Below are 13,109 nucleotides of genomic sequence, written 5' to 3' on the forward strand. Positions count from 1 at the left end.
TAACCCCATTTGAAAGGTGGCCTTGCATAATTAGTTCAGGAAGAAATTTGTACATTTTTTCGAAAAGATAATTCCTCCGAGGGCCGCCAATGATCCGCCTTTTGACCCCTTGATTCTTCAATTTAATGGCTATTTGGGAAAACAAATCGCTTCTCGAGAGAGAGTACTGTACCACACACACACGCACACGTTTTACCTCTGCGGGGAGTGGGGGGTTGGGGTCGGGGGTGGCCCACCCCCTAAGACCACTTAAATCAAAATTTCTACGGCCCCCCATGCACTTTTGTTGGTTTTCCACGCCAAACAAAGACCTCCGCGAGGGGCTATCAGGTTCCACTGATATGCGGGACAGACACGGGCAATTACGCAACATTTAGTGGGTGCAGGTGACCCCGTGCACTGGCCGAAAAATGCTGCAAATAGTTCAAAAATCCAAAAAAAACAGCTGAAAAAAAAAACAAAAAATCGAAAAATAATAAAAAATGCAAAAGATAAAATGCGATTTCGTGGCCGAACTTATTGGCTCGAATACCAGAGGTAACAAAATCCATTTCGGAGTTTTCCTCAACTAGGTACATTCGAAGCCACACAAGTTACGATAAGAGTGCGGACCAGAACGCCCCCATATCGTGTGGGATGGTGCTTTCCCACCCGAAAGCTCTACCCGCCACTAAAAATAGTAGCTTCGCCCACCGCCCACCGGCCCCCACTCGCGGCAGCAACAACAAGTGCCCCAAGGCTTGAGTAATCATTGCAAGAAATACGATAAGTGTTGAGACGACGGCCCCCCTTATCTGGACAACTAATCGGAACAGTTCGTCTGGGCCGGGCCGGGCCGGGCTGGGCCGGGCAGGGGGCAGGGGGCAGGGGGCAGGGGAAGGGCATGGGGGCGCCCCCGGGGCTGGGGGTACGCCACCTGCTGAATCGGTTACCTACAGCTACGGCCGACATTGGCGTCATCGCAAGGTGAAGCAGAGATAAAGGCGTGCTGACAGACCTATTACCGAATCAGATTAGAAACCCCGCCCCTCCCCCCAAGAGGGAGCCACATGCATGCCCAGTATCTGTCTACATATCTCTTGTCATCTCTTCGGTATTGTAAACGATCTGTGCTCCATCAGCCTCAATCACTTTGTATGCCCTACCCTGCCGGGGGGTCCAATCGTTTCACGAGAATAAACAAGATCTGACCATCTGAATATTCCATTTTATAGTATATGCCACAATGTGGAGAATTTTAGAAGGAAAGTGAAAATGTTCTATTTAATTTAATTAATATGGTTTGATTATATAAAAAAAAGGCTGTGTGTTCCCTTATACTTTTTACTAGGCATATATCATGAGTGCACGCCTTGAACTTGCTCGTACTCGTCCCCATATAGAGGGGAGAAGGTTCGCCCCTGGCCATGGTTCGCTCGCATTTTCTCAGAATGGAGATGCATCAAATCTGCAGCAAATCGTCAAGTGAATACACACTTGTGGACGTCTCTGCTGTAAATCTGTAGACCATTTCCGAACAGCTACAAGAGTTTCCGACAAGTGTAAAACACGAAGAAAACATTGTGCTGGTTACCCAACCATTTCTGCTAAAACCAATTTGTTTAAACTATCTTTTCTGTTTCGGAATGTCAGCTATTTGCGGCTGCATATCGCACTCCGATGGTCCATGCACCACTTGAGAGTGCCTTTCAGGGAATTGCTTTCGAGCGGAAGCCTGAAGCGGGTATATAAGAAGAACGTTGCCGCCTGGGCACGTTGCATTGCGTGGATGTACCTGAAAAATGCTAATGGGTAAGAACGATCGGAATCTGCCAAGGAATATTCGACTAAGCCCACTTGCCTTTCAGTAAATATCCTGTGGATCGGTCTTTGGATCGTTCCTCAGGCACTTGCCGCGGACTCATGTGCAGGACAATCATTTGGATACAGATCGGCGGACCCAGCAGACCCCCACTCGTACTTCCTCTGTCTGGGCTTCCTAGGCCAGATAAGGAGCACCTGCCAAGACGGATTCCGGTTCAGTGTCCAAGACCAAAGCTGCGTGCAAGGAGGCCAGGCAAGTCCTGGCCACTCCTTAGCAGACAAGGACCCCACCATCCACCAAAACGTATTCATTGACAGGCCGATGATTTTCAATTTTTTCGGTAACCTGTGGGGCAGCCCCCAAAGGCCGAATCCCTCCCTACCCCTAACGCAACCCCCCCAGACCACCCACGATCAGCAACAAGACCCGATACCCAGCGCAAGTTTCTCACTCTTAAGGGAAGTCATTTCTTCCCCCCAGGAGAACGAGCCAGACTCCAATGATGCGTCACCTACTCCAACGAATGAGGCATCGAGGTGTCGCTTTTTACCAAACGGTTCCTTCATAAGGGACTCCAAAAAATGCGGAGTATTTTACGTGTGTGCCAATGGGATCGGTATTACTCGATGCTGTCCAGAAGGTCTCCATTTCGACATCGTGAAGAGTTTTTGCAATATCCCAAGTATGGTCGACTGCTCTCCCGAAGAATTGACCACGACACCGTCCCCACCTACAACTTCGACAACGACAATTAGGCCCAGCCCTGCAGAACCATCATCCATGGAACCATCAACAACCGAACCATCTCCGGAGAGCTCAACAGAGCCAAGTAGCTCCAGCTCAGAGGAACCATTGTCTACGGAACCTTCTCCGGAGAGCTCAACAGAGCCAAATAGCTCCAGCTCCGAGGAACCATCTTCCACGGAACCTTCTCCGGAGAGCTCAACAGAGCCAAGTAACTCCAGCTCCGAGGAACCATCATCGACGGAACCCTCGTCCACGGAACCTTCTCCGGAGAGCTCAACCGAGCCGAATAACTCCAGCTCCGAGGAACCCTCGTCCACGGAACCTTCTCCGGAGAGCTCAACAGAGCCAAATCGCTCCAGCTCAGAGGAACCATTGTCCACGGAACCTTCTCCGGAGAGCTCAACAGAGCCAAGTAATTCCAGCTCTGAAGAACCATCGTCCACGGAACCCTCCTCCACGGAACCCTCGTCCACGGAACCCTCGTCCACGGAACCATCGTCCACGGAACCTTTTCCGGAGAGTTCAACAGAGCCAAATAGCTCCAGCTCAGAGGAACCATCTTCCACGGAACCTTCTCCGGAGAGCTCAACAGAGCCAAGTAACTCCAGCTCCCAGGAACCATCATCGACGGAACCCTCGTCCACGGAACCTTCTCCGGAGAGCTCAACCGAGCCGAATAACTCCAGCTCCGAGGAACCCTCGTCCACGGAACCTTCTCCGGAGAGCTCAACAGAGCCAAATAGCTCCAGCTCCGAGGAACCATCGTCCACGGAACCTTCTCCGGAGAGCTCAACCGAGCCGAATAGCTCCAGCCCTGAGGAACCATCGTCCACGGAACCTTCTCCGGAGAGCTCAACAGAGCCAAGTAACTCCAGCTCCGAGGAACCATCTTCCACGGAACCTTCTCCGGAGAGCTCAACAGAGCCAAGTAATTCCAGCTCTGAAGAACCATCGTCCACGGAACCCTCCTCCACGGAACCCTCGTCCACGGAACCCTCGTCCACGGAACCATCGTCCACGGAACCTTTTCCGGAGAGTTCAACAGAGCCAAATAGCTCCAGCTCAGAGGAACCATCTTCCACGGAACCTTCTCCAGAGAGCTCAACAGAGCCAAGTAACTCCAGCTCCGAGGAACCATCATCGACGGAACCATCGTCCACGGAACCTTCTCCGGAAAGCTCAACAGAGCCAAATAGCTCCAGCTCAGAGGAACCATCTTCCACGGAACCTTCTCCGGAGAGCTCAACAGAGCCAAGTAACTCCAGCTCCGAGGAACCATCATCGACGGAACCCTCGTCCACGGAACCTTCTCCGGAGAGCTCAACCGAGCCGAATAACTCCAGCTCCGAGGAACCCTCGTCCACGGAACCTTCTCCGGAGAGCTCAACAGGGCCAAATAGCTCCAGCTCCGAGGAACCATCGTCCACGGAACCTTCTCCGGAGAGCTCAACAGAACCAAGTAGCTCCAGCTCCGAGGAACCATCTTCCACGGAACCTTCTCCGGAGAGCTCAACAGAGCCAAGTAACTCCAGCTCCGAGGACCCATCATCGACGGAACCCTCGTCCACGGAACCTTCTCCGGAGAGCTCAACCGAGCCGAATAACTCCAGCTCCGAGGAACCCTCGTCCACGGAACCTTCTCCGGAGAGCTCAACAGAGCCAAATAGCTCCAGCTCCGAGGAACCATCGTCCACGGAACCTTCTCCGGAGAGCTCAACCGAGCCGAATAGCTCCAGCCCTGAGGAACCATCGTCCACGGAACCTTCTCCGGAGAGCTCAACAGAGCCAAGTAACTCCAGCTCCGAGGAACCATCTTCCACGGAACCTTCTCCGGAGAGCTCAACAGAGCCAAGTAATTCCAGCTCTGAAGAACCATCGTCCACGGAACCCTCGTCCACGGAACCCTCGTCCACGGAACCCTCGTCCACGGAACCATCGTCCACGGAACCTTCTCCGGAGAGTTCAACAGAGCCAAATAGCTCCAGCTCAGAGGAACCATCGTCCACGGAACCTTCTCCGGAGAGCTCAACAGAGCCAAATAGCTCCAGCTCCGAAGAACCATCTTCCACGGAACCTTCTCCGGAGAGCTCAACAGAACCAAGTAGCTCCAGCTCCGAGGAACCCTCGTCCACGGAACCTTCTCCGGAGAGCTCAACAGAGCCGAATAACTCCAGCTCTGAAGAACCATCGTCCACGGAAACTTCTCCGGAGAGCTCAACAGAGCCGAATAACTCCAGCTCCGAGGAACCATCGTCCACGGAACCTTCTCCGGAGAGCTCAACAGAACCAAGTAGCTCCAGCTCCGAGGAACCCTCGTCCACGGAACCTTCTCCGGAGAGCTCAACAGAGCCAAGTAACTCCAGCTCCGAGGAACCATCATCGACGGAACCCTCGTCCACGGAACCTTCTCCGGAGAGCTCAACCGAGCCGAATAACTCCAGCTCCGAGGAACCCTCGTCAACGGAACCTTCTCCGGAGAGCTCAACAGAGCCAAATAGCTCCAGCTCAGAGGAACCATCGTCCACGGAACCTTCTCCGGAGAGCTCAACAGAGCCAAATAGCTCCAGCTCAGAGGAACCATCTTCCACGGAACCTTCTCCTGAGAGCTCAACAGAGGCAAGTAACTCCAGCTCAGAGGAACCATCTTCCACGGAACCTTCTCCGGAGAGCTCAACAGAGCCAAGTAACTCCAGCTCCGAGGAACCATCATCGACGGAACCTTCTCCGGAAAGCTCAACAGAGCCAAATAGCTCCAGCTCCGAGGAACCCTCGTCCACGGAACCTTCTCCGGAGAGCTCAACGGAGCCGAATAACTCCAGCTCTGAAGAACCATCGTCCACGGAACCCTCGTCCACGGAACCTTCTCCGGAAAGCTCAACAGAGCCAAATAGCTCCAGCACAGAGGAACCATCTTCCACGGAACCTTCTCCGGAGAGCTCAACAGAGCCAAATAGCTCCAGCTCCGAGGAACCATCGTCCACGGAACCTTCTCCGGAGAGCTCAACAGAACCAAGTAGCTCCAGCTCCGAGGAACCCTCGTCCACGGAACCTTCTCCGGAGAGCTCAACCGAGCCGATTACCTCCAGCTCTGAAGAACCATCGTCCACGGAACCTTCTCCGGAGAGCTCAATAGAGCCGAATAGCTCCAGCTCCGAGCAACCCTCGTCCACGGAACCTTCTCCGGAGAGCTCAACAGAGCCGAATAACTCCAGTTCCGAGGAACCATCATCGACGGAACCGTCGTCCACGGAACCTTCCCCGGAGAGCTCAACAGAGCCGAATAACTCCAGCTCTGAAGAACCATCGTCCACGGAAACTTCTCCGGAGAGCTCAACAGAGCCGAATAGCTCCAGCTCCGAGGAACCATCGTCCACGGAACCTTCTCCGGAGAGCTCAACAGAGCCAAATAGCTCCAGCTCAGAAGAACCATCTTCCACGGAACCTTCTCCGGAGAGCTCAACAGAGCCAAGTAATTCCAGCTCTGAAGAACCATCATCGACGGAACCCTCGTCCACGGAACCTTCTCCGGAAAGCTCAACAGAGCCGAATAGCTCCAGCTCTGAGGAACCATCGTCCACGGAACCTTCTCCGGAGAGCTCAACAGAGCCAAATAGCTCCAGCTCTGAGGAACCCTCGTCCACGGAACCTTCTCCGGAGAGCTCAACAGAGCCGAATAACTCCAGCTCTGAAGAACCATCGTCCACGGAAACTTCTCCGGAGAGCTCAACAGAGCCGAATAGCTCCAGCTCCGAGGAACCCTCGTCCACGGAACCTTCTACGGAAAGCTCAACAGAACCAAATAGCTCCAGCTCAGAGGAACCATCGTCCACGGAACCTTCTCCGGAGAGCTCAACAGAGCCAAATAGCTCCAGCTCCGAGGAACCATCGTCTACGGAACCTTCTCTGGAGAGCTCAACAGAGCCAAGTAACTCCAGCTCCGAGGAACCATCATCGACGGAACCCTCGTCCACGGAACCTTCTCCGGAGAGCTCAACAGAGCCGAATAACTCCAGCTCCGAGGAACCCTCGTCCACGGAACCTTCTACGGAAAGCTCAACAGAGCCAAATAGCTCCAGCTCAGAGGAACCATCGTCCACGGAACCTTCTCCGGAGAGCTCAACAGAGCCAAATAGCTCCAGCTCCGAGGAACCATCGTCTACGAAACCTTCTCTGGAGAGCTCAACAGAGCCAAGTAACTCCAGCTCCGAGGAACCATCATCGACGGAACCCTCGTCCACGGAACCTTCTCCGGAGAGCTCAACAGAGCCGAATAACTCCAGCTCCGAGGAACCCTCGTCCACGGAACCTTCTACGGAAAGCTCAACAGAGCCAAATAGCTCCAGCTCAGAGGAACCCTCGTCCACGGAACCTTCTCCGGAGAGCTCAACCGAGCCAAATAACTCAAGCTCTGAAGGAACAACATCATCAACCGAGAAATCAGCCGAAAGCTCTGCCGTAATCGAAGCGGCTCCATCATTGCCCGTCCGTAGACCGATCAAACCAGTTTTGATGTCCAACCGTCCAGCTGTGTATGGTGGGAAGGACGAAACACAGAGTTCGGTGGGAAGTAAACAACTGCAGCATAATCGTGTGATGAGCACTTTGTCAGGGGGTTCTTCTCAGTTTCAAGAAAGAACAGACTGCAGTTTCCTCCCCACTGGAGCCTTCCTAAGGGATCCCACGTCGTGCAACAAATTCTATGTGTGTGTAAATGGAATGGCCGTTCCCCGGCGCTGTCCTAGTATTCTCTACTTTGACATCAAGAAGAAGGTGTGCAATTTCCCCAGCCTCGTGGACTGCTCTCTGGTGTCCAAAGATGCCCCGGTCTCCGTACTCAAGACACTTTCGCAGCACTCGGGTCTCATTGGGTCATCCAGTCAGGAAGTGGAACAGGAACCGATCCTTGAATGCAGCTCGCTTCCAAACGGTGAACTTGTCCGGGCTCTGAATTCATGCAGCAAATTCTATGTCTGCGCCAATGGTCTCGCCATATCCCGTCAATGTCCGAAGGGTCTGTATTTCGACATCACAAGGAAGATCTGCACCTTCCCCAGTCTCGTGGATTGCTCGATAGTCGAGTCGAGTCGAAAGCAAGTAAAACGGAAACCTGGCCAAGGTCGGGAAGGAGGCGCATCACCAGTGAAGCTGCATCGCAAATAGAGGAGAGCTGATCTTGTAGAGAAAGGATTAGTATTATTTGGTTTGCTCACAGTATTATTGTATTATAGGAACATGGTAAAAGGGTATCAGCATTGGGCTAGTAGGTATATAGTTATTCATACGTTTTCTGAGTGGTTACTGACTTACATAGTTATAGTTTACATGCACACACACACGTCACACTCCGATCTAGGCAGTTACAGAGTATTTTGGTTTAATACCCATTCCGCACTATGATATATTCAACGATTAAAGAATCTACAACGAAGAGAGAGACAGAGCCAGTCTGCCTCTGAAAGTATTTATATTCTTAGGAAGAGAGTGTTCAAACTATTCTCTGAGCTTGTAACGGTTGCGGTTGGGCAGTACTGATCCAGGGTAGGTTATTGCTATGGTGCTCGGGTATATCGCAAGCAATAACCTTGGGCCAATTATCGCTGCAGGGCATAGCATAGTTGGCGTGGGTGCAGGCAAGCTCGAAGTAGGGAACAGCTGAGCGAAGCTTCCGTAAGTGCTGTGCAGCGCATCGCAACGAAGCTTTCGACGCCGATCATTAAGATCGGTAAGCTCCTATTTAAGCAGTGCAAAAGCAGCAGAGCGTTCTCTTTTGAAAATTGGAATCTGTGCAGCTAGTGATTATCTCCGCGTCGGTAGCAAATATATAAAACGGAACGCCTCGCCTCCAAGAGTTTGTTTTGTCGCCAACCCGTGCGTCACACAGCTCTGCCAGGAGCAAACAGCACTCGTGTCTCCGTGGAAAAGTCGGAAAACTGGGCCCTGGCCACGATCGGTAGTCCACCCAGCTCTCACAAAGTTCTGCCCCCCACACCAAACTCCCACCCTTGACGGGAGTACTCTTCGAGAGTCTACCTTGGTGTGGGGCCGAGATTGTTTTTCCTCCTCTGGAAATCGTGGGAAAGTCCACCTGCCCGGCTACATAATCTCCACCGGCTATAACCCTTGCGCCATCCCGCACGGACGCGCATAGAGCGCATAATCCTAGCGATCACCCCCCCTCATTTACCAATCCCCCTCCGACCTGGGCACACATTAACCTTGTTTCCACAGCTCCACAACGAAAGGCGCCTTTCAGCGAGGGACCACTGTATTGAAGCTGTAAGTGACCCAATTTCCTTGTTCGTAAAAGGCATGCGCAGCGGCCAGCCTGCTGGCTGCTGATAAGAGAGCGCAACGCTTGCGTTCCCCACGCTCGAAGCTTATCGTTCTCGTCGTTGCCAATTCTGCTTTAAGCTTGCAGTGCTCGCTATCCATGCATTTTTGTAATGCAAAAAACATCTCCTTATCTCCTTAAACCAACAATCACAAAAATGTTTTTTTTCTATTTTTAATTAATTGCGTTTTGGCTCACCATGGCGGATCGCTGGTCGACCCCCGCGGCTTTTTATAATTATAATATCATATATTATATTCATATACCCTATCGTTTATATGTACATATATACATACATCTATAAATATCTAAAACTTTTCTATTCCTCCTTTAGTGATTAAGCCTCATATTTTTCCATTTCCGTTCAATTTTTTTTCCCTTGATTTACCTACTGGTTAATTAAAGACTTGTGTTTCTTCCGGTAGTGAAACTCTTGTATTAAGCCCAAATAAATATATTGAATTTTGTCAGCCATGAATATGGAGTAGACTTCTAATTTCCTAGTGACATGGTGACGTAATGGGATAGGGTGAGAATATTAGGGATTTCCAGAATCTTTCGCACAACTGGAAATCATGGAAGGGTGGGTACAGAATCACGCCCGCGATATTTTTGCAACACCCCGACGAAAGCCCCTAGTACTTTCGAGTACGCCCTATGTATGATTGTGCCATTTCATTTCGGTTATGCTCGGAATAGGCAAATTGTTGTTTTCGGAGTTAGCTCCCTGTAGAGTCACGGGATTCTAAAATTTTAAAGTTTATGTAGTAGGAGTCGAGACGCGGTCAAACGTTACCCCCAAGTTACCCGAATGAGCACGGAACCAGAGAATCCCCACCGGCAGTGACCTCGACATCCCCTCCAATCCATCCCCTACTGACGTATAGAAATATATCGTTGACATGTTACAAGCTGTCGCGGGAAAGATCCGCCTTTAACGAAGTATTATTTCGTGAAAAGACTGCTGTGACGATTAAAAGCCAAGGCTCTGTCCATTATAATTCAAGTCAAGCCGCCGTCAGCTCTATCTTTGTCCGTTCTCACGGCATGGCATGGCATGGCATGGCATGACTTGGGCCAGACGCTAATTTCTTTCTGCGGCGGAAACGCAGAGAGGGTACAAAGTTATCCCATTTAAATTTAATTACGAGATAAACGCATGTTTCTGATGTTTCTGACGTAGGCGCTTAGACTCGAATGCGCCCGCAAGTAGTCCTTGGGTGGGTGCCTTCCTCGGTTGGTGGTTACCTTAAAGCCACCTCGCGCTCGGCTATAATTAAATTGTCCAACCGAAGGGCGGGCGTCCTTTGTGGGTGGCAGTGGCTGTGGCAGAAGTAGAAGCAAAGGCAGACGAGCACTGACAGGCACTGTCGTGTGGCGGCGACAAATTACAGGACATGGCTCCGCTTGAGCTCAAACTCATCGATAGCCTGTCCCTGTCCCCGTCCCCATCCGTGTATGGCCCTGTACGGCCGTGGGGTAAGCGGGCGGCGTGAAATCGATTTGATTTCAAGGCAATTCCCAGACAACGAACGTACACAAGTCTCATGTTACGCTTGTCATTCGATAAGGGCTCCACTGGCTCCCACTGGTGGTCCCTTTGCCACTGCCATCCACCGGATCGGGGGCCCCAGTTTAAAGAGGTTCTCGTAAGGTGCTAAATATAATCAAGACGCTGGGCCGTGCCTCATTTCTGTTGTTTCTGTTGCTAATTCATTGAGATACGAATACGCTTTGGGGCGCCAAATTTGAGTACAGTAAACTGCGCCTACGGATAACAGAGGAAACCGAGAGAGCGAGTGGAGTGTGTGCGGAGAGAGAGAGAGAGAGAGAGAGAGCGGAAACATGAGCGAACATAGGGGTTCCCTGCCCAGAATGTCGCTCTATTGGTGGTTGATTGTGGGTTGGTTGCACTGCCACGCTTTCTACCCCCGAAGGCACCGGCAAGGGCTTCAGTTCTTTTTAGCTCCGCTCCGGGTCGAGTCCGTTCCGATTTCGCATAGAATATCTCTGATTATCGTGTGCCCAAGGATCAACCAAAGGGCCAAATATCGCCAACTGTGGCTGACGGTGTTGTCAATCGAAGTCGAGCGCCGATTGTAGTGTACGAGCTCTAGAATTTACTCGGTTTTCGTGGGAAAGTGGCTTCAAGGAGACATGTTGCCTGCCACCTTCCACCCAGCATCCCCACCTGGAGCCCAGTAGAGCCGTCCCGCTCGCACACAGCTTGCAATCGATAACCTTAACAGAGGGCTGCCCACTCGACGGCTCCGCAGCGCAGCGAGTAGAATTGGCTAAATGTTAGCTCCGACGAGAGTCGAGACGCTGAAATAATCGCATTCGCACGACCGGCGAGTGCTGGCAGCGGATGTTTGCAGACCCTTTTTAGTCGTCGCGCCGTTCGTTTCGTTTGTTCCGCTCCGCTCCGCACCGTTTCGTTCCGTTCCGACCCGATCCGAACCGTGAATAAGTGAGGCAAAGTGTGAATAACTTGTGAGTTTTGAACACTTTGTGAGTATTGAAAAGTGCATGAGATCGGTGCACATTTTTTTGTTTTTGTGAACGAGCAATAAACAGAGTTGTTTCTGGTGGAAGAGCAGTAAACGGAGTTTTTTTTGTTGGTGAATGAGTAATAATAGGCGACTTTGATAGGCGGCTCCGCCACCCTGGCGCGCCGTTTGTGTGAGTACAGAACGTACACGGACCTGCATCCGCTCGGGGCTGGGTGATTAAGGATTCGATCGAGTCCAGAGATAGCGGCAAGGGTGGCTAACAAGCCGCGACAGCCGCCCCTCTTTGGACGGCACACATAAAATATCAGTGCGGCAGGAACAACAACAGTGCGCATAATAAATACAGGCACGGTGTGTCGTAAAGTGAGGGGGAAAAGCAGCGAGTGAGAGGCATCGCATAGGCACGGCACGGCACAGCACCGTACAGCACGGCACGTCACCGTACAGCACAGCACAGCACAGCACAGAGTGGTGGCAGGAGCAGCAAGTGCGTCGGCGGCTCGGCTGGGCTCGGGGGTTGCTGCTGTTCCTCGCTGAGGTCATTTGCAGTCATTTGTCGCGACGAGCACTGTGCCCGCCGTGTGCCAGGGGGTTGATTTCGTCCACACCGGCACTTCGTATGTGTCTGTGTGTGTGTCGTGTGCCTCTGTGTGTGTCGTGTGTCGTGTGCCACTGTAACGGTTAATCTCATTCATCAGAGCGAGCACTGAGAACCGTAGCCGGGAGCCTAGTCGGTCGTCAAGTTGCGTTTTACACATTTTTACGCCTGCGAGTACTACCAGCGAGTATCGCAGTGAGCTGCTCGCTCTTTGTCTCTCTCTCGCTCGCTCTCGCTCTGCTTCTCTCTCACCAGCGAGAGCATTAGTTGCGCTGTTAAGCGTGTCGTCTCGCTTGCACTTGCCCCCGCTAGGCGTAGTGGTCGATGCCGAAGGTCCTTCGCGTATCCCCGTGTGTGTGTGTGTGTGTGTGTGTGCAGGAGTACATACCATCGTGCGAGTGTGTAAAAGTAGTGTCACGCACAGCACACACACAAACACACAGACACACATTTGTGTACGAGTGTGTGCCAGCACCAAAATGAATATGTGGCCTTCTCCGTAGTCGTAGTCGTAGTTGTAGCCGTAGCCAGGGTCAGGAAGTGTGGCAATGGAGTATTCCGTTTCGTTCTGCTTCCATCCATCCTCCCTCCTCCCGCCCCTGCCCCTGCCCCTGCCCTGGACCACATTTCAGTTTAGCATTTTCTAATTTATATATTTTCGACCCTATCGTACGAGTACTCGCAGATGCTTCAACGCACAGAGCAGAGCATCTCGACAGGTGATTTATTTTTGTCCGCACTCCATTAGCTCCCCGTCCCCCCTGCTGCCCGCCTCCCCCATCATCGTCACATGGGAGACCCGTGCAAATACGAGAAGTACATCTCTGCCACTGCCGCTGGACACGCCAATCGGAGGAGCTGGGTGCCGGGGAGGGGAGGGACTCCGCACTGCCATGCGTATTAATCATTAGCATGACCTCGACCCTTTCGTGCGTCCAGCGCCAGAGCCCCAGCTCCCAGATCTCCCTTTTCGATAGAAAACACGACTTGACGGGTCTGACGCACAAATGAGGAAGCTGCCAGAGCAGCAAAAACATAAAAATAAATAAATAAATTTGATTGGGATTGCGGTTGGTCCTGGAGCTGGAGCTGGAGCTGGGGGGGCTGGGGTCTCGC

The 13,109-nt window shown here is 52.1% G+C and overlaps 2 protein-coding genes across 13 annotated transcripts in view; both read left to right on the forward strand.

Annotated features, from left to right (window-relative positions):
* The first annotated feature begins 1,765 nt into the window (after positions 1-1,765).
* Positions 1,766-7,804, forward strand: LOC113566413 (flocculation protein FLO11). Of its 10 annotated transcripts, none has more exons than XM_026991872.1 (3): positions 1,766-1,791; positions 1,848-5,785; positions 6,179-7,804. In XM_026991872.1, exons 1-3 carry the CDS (start codon positions 1,782-1,784, stop codon positions 7,709-7,711), a joined length of 5,481 nt encoding a protein of 1,826 aa, XP_026847673.1. In that variant the 5' UTR covers positions 1,766-1,781; the 3' UTR covers positions 7,712-7,804. The 10 variants fall into 10 exon arrangements, with proteins under 10 accessions (XP_026847673.1, XP_026847676.1, XP_026847674.1 ...); XM_026991875.1 differs by having other exon boundaries at positions 1,848-4,105; positions 5,582-7,804; XM_026991873.1 differs by having other exon boundaries at positions 1,848-3,697; positions 4,169-7,804.
* An 89-nt stretch (positions 7,805-7,893) lies between these two features.
* LOC6600477 overlaps positions 7,894-13,109 on the forward strand; it is a 32,390-nt gene continuing 27,174 nt past the window's right edge. The window contains exon 1 of one of the 3 annotated variants that reach the window (XM_026991775.1): positions 7,894-8,827. The gene's annotated coding sequence lies outside the window, so the exon portion shown is untranslated. Of the gene's footprint in view, positions 8,828-11,358; positions 11,394-13,109 lie in introns of those variants that run through there. The other 2 variants (XM_026991777.1, XM_026991776.1) reach the window with 2 other exon arrangements.

The sequence above is a fragment of the Drosophila persimilis genome, unplaced genomic scaffold (genome assembly GCF_003286085.1).
Source record: "Drosophila persimilis strain 14011-0111.01,24,50 unplaced genomic scaffold, DperRS2 tig00000686-arrow-arrow-pilon, whole genome shotgun sequence".
Classification (NCBI taxonomy): domain Eukaryota; kingdom Metazoa; phylum Arthropoda; class Insecta; order Diptera; family Drosophilidae; genus Drosophila; species Drosophila persimilis.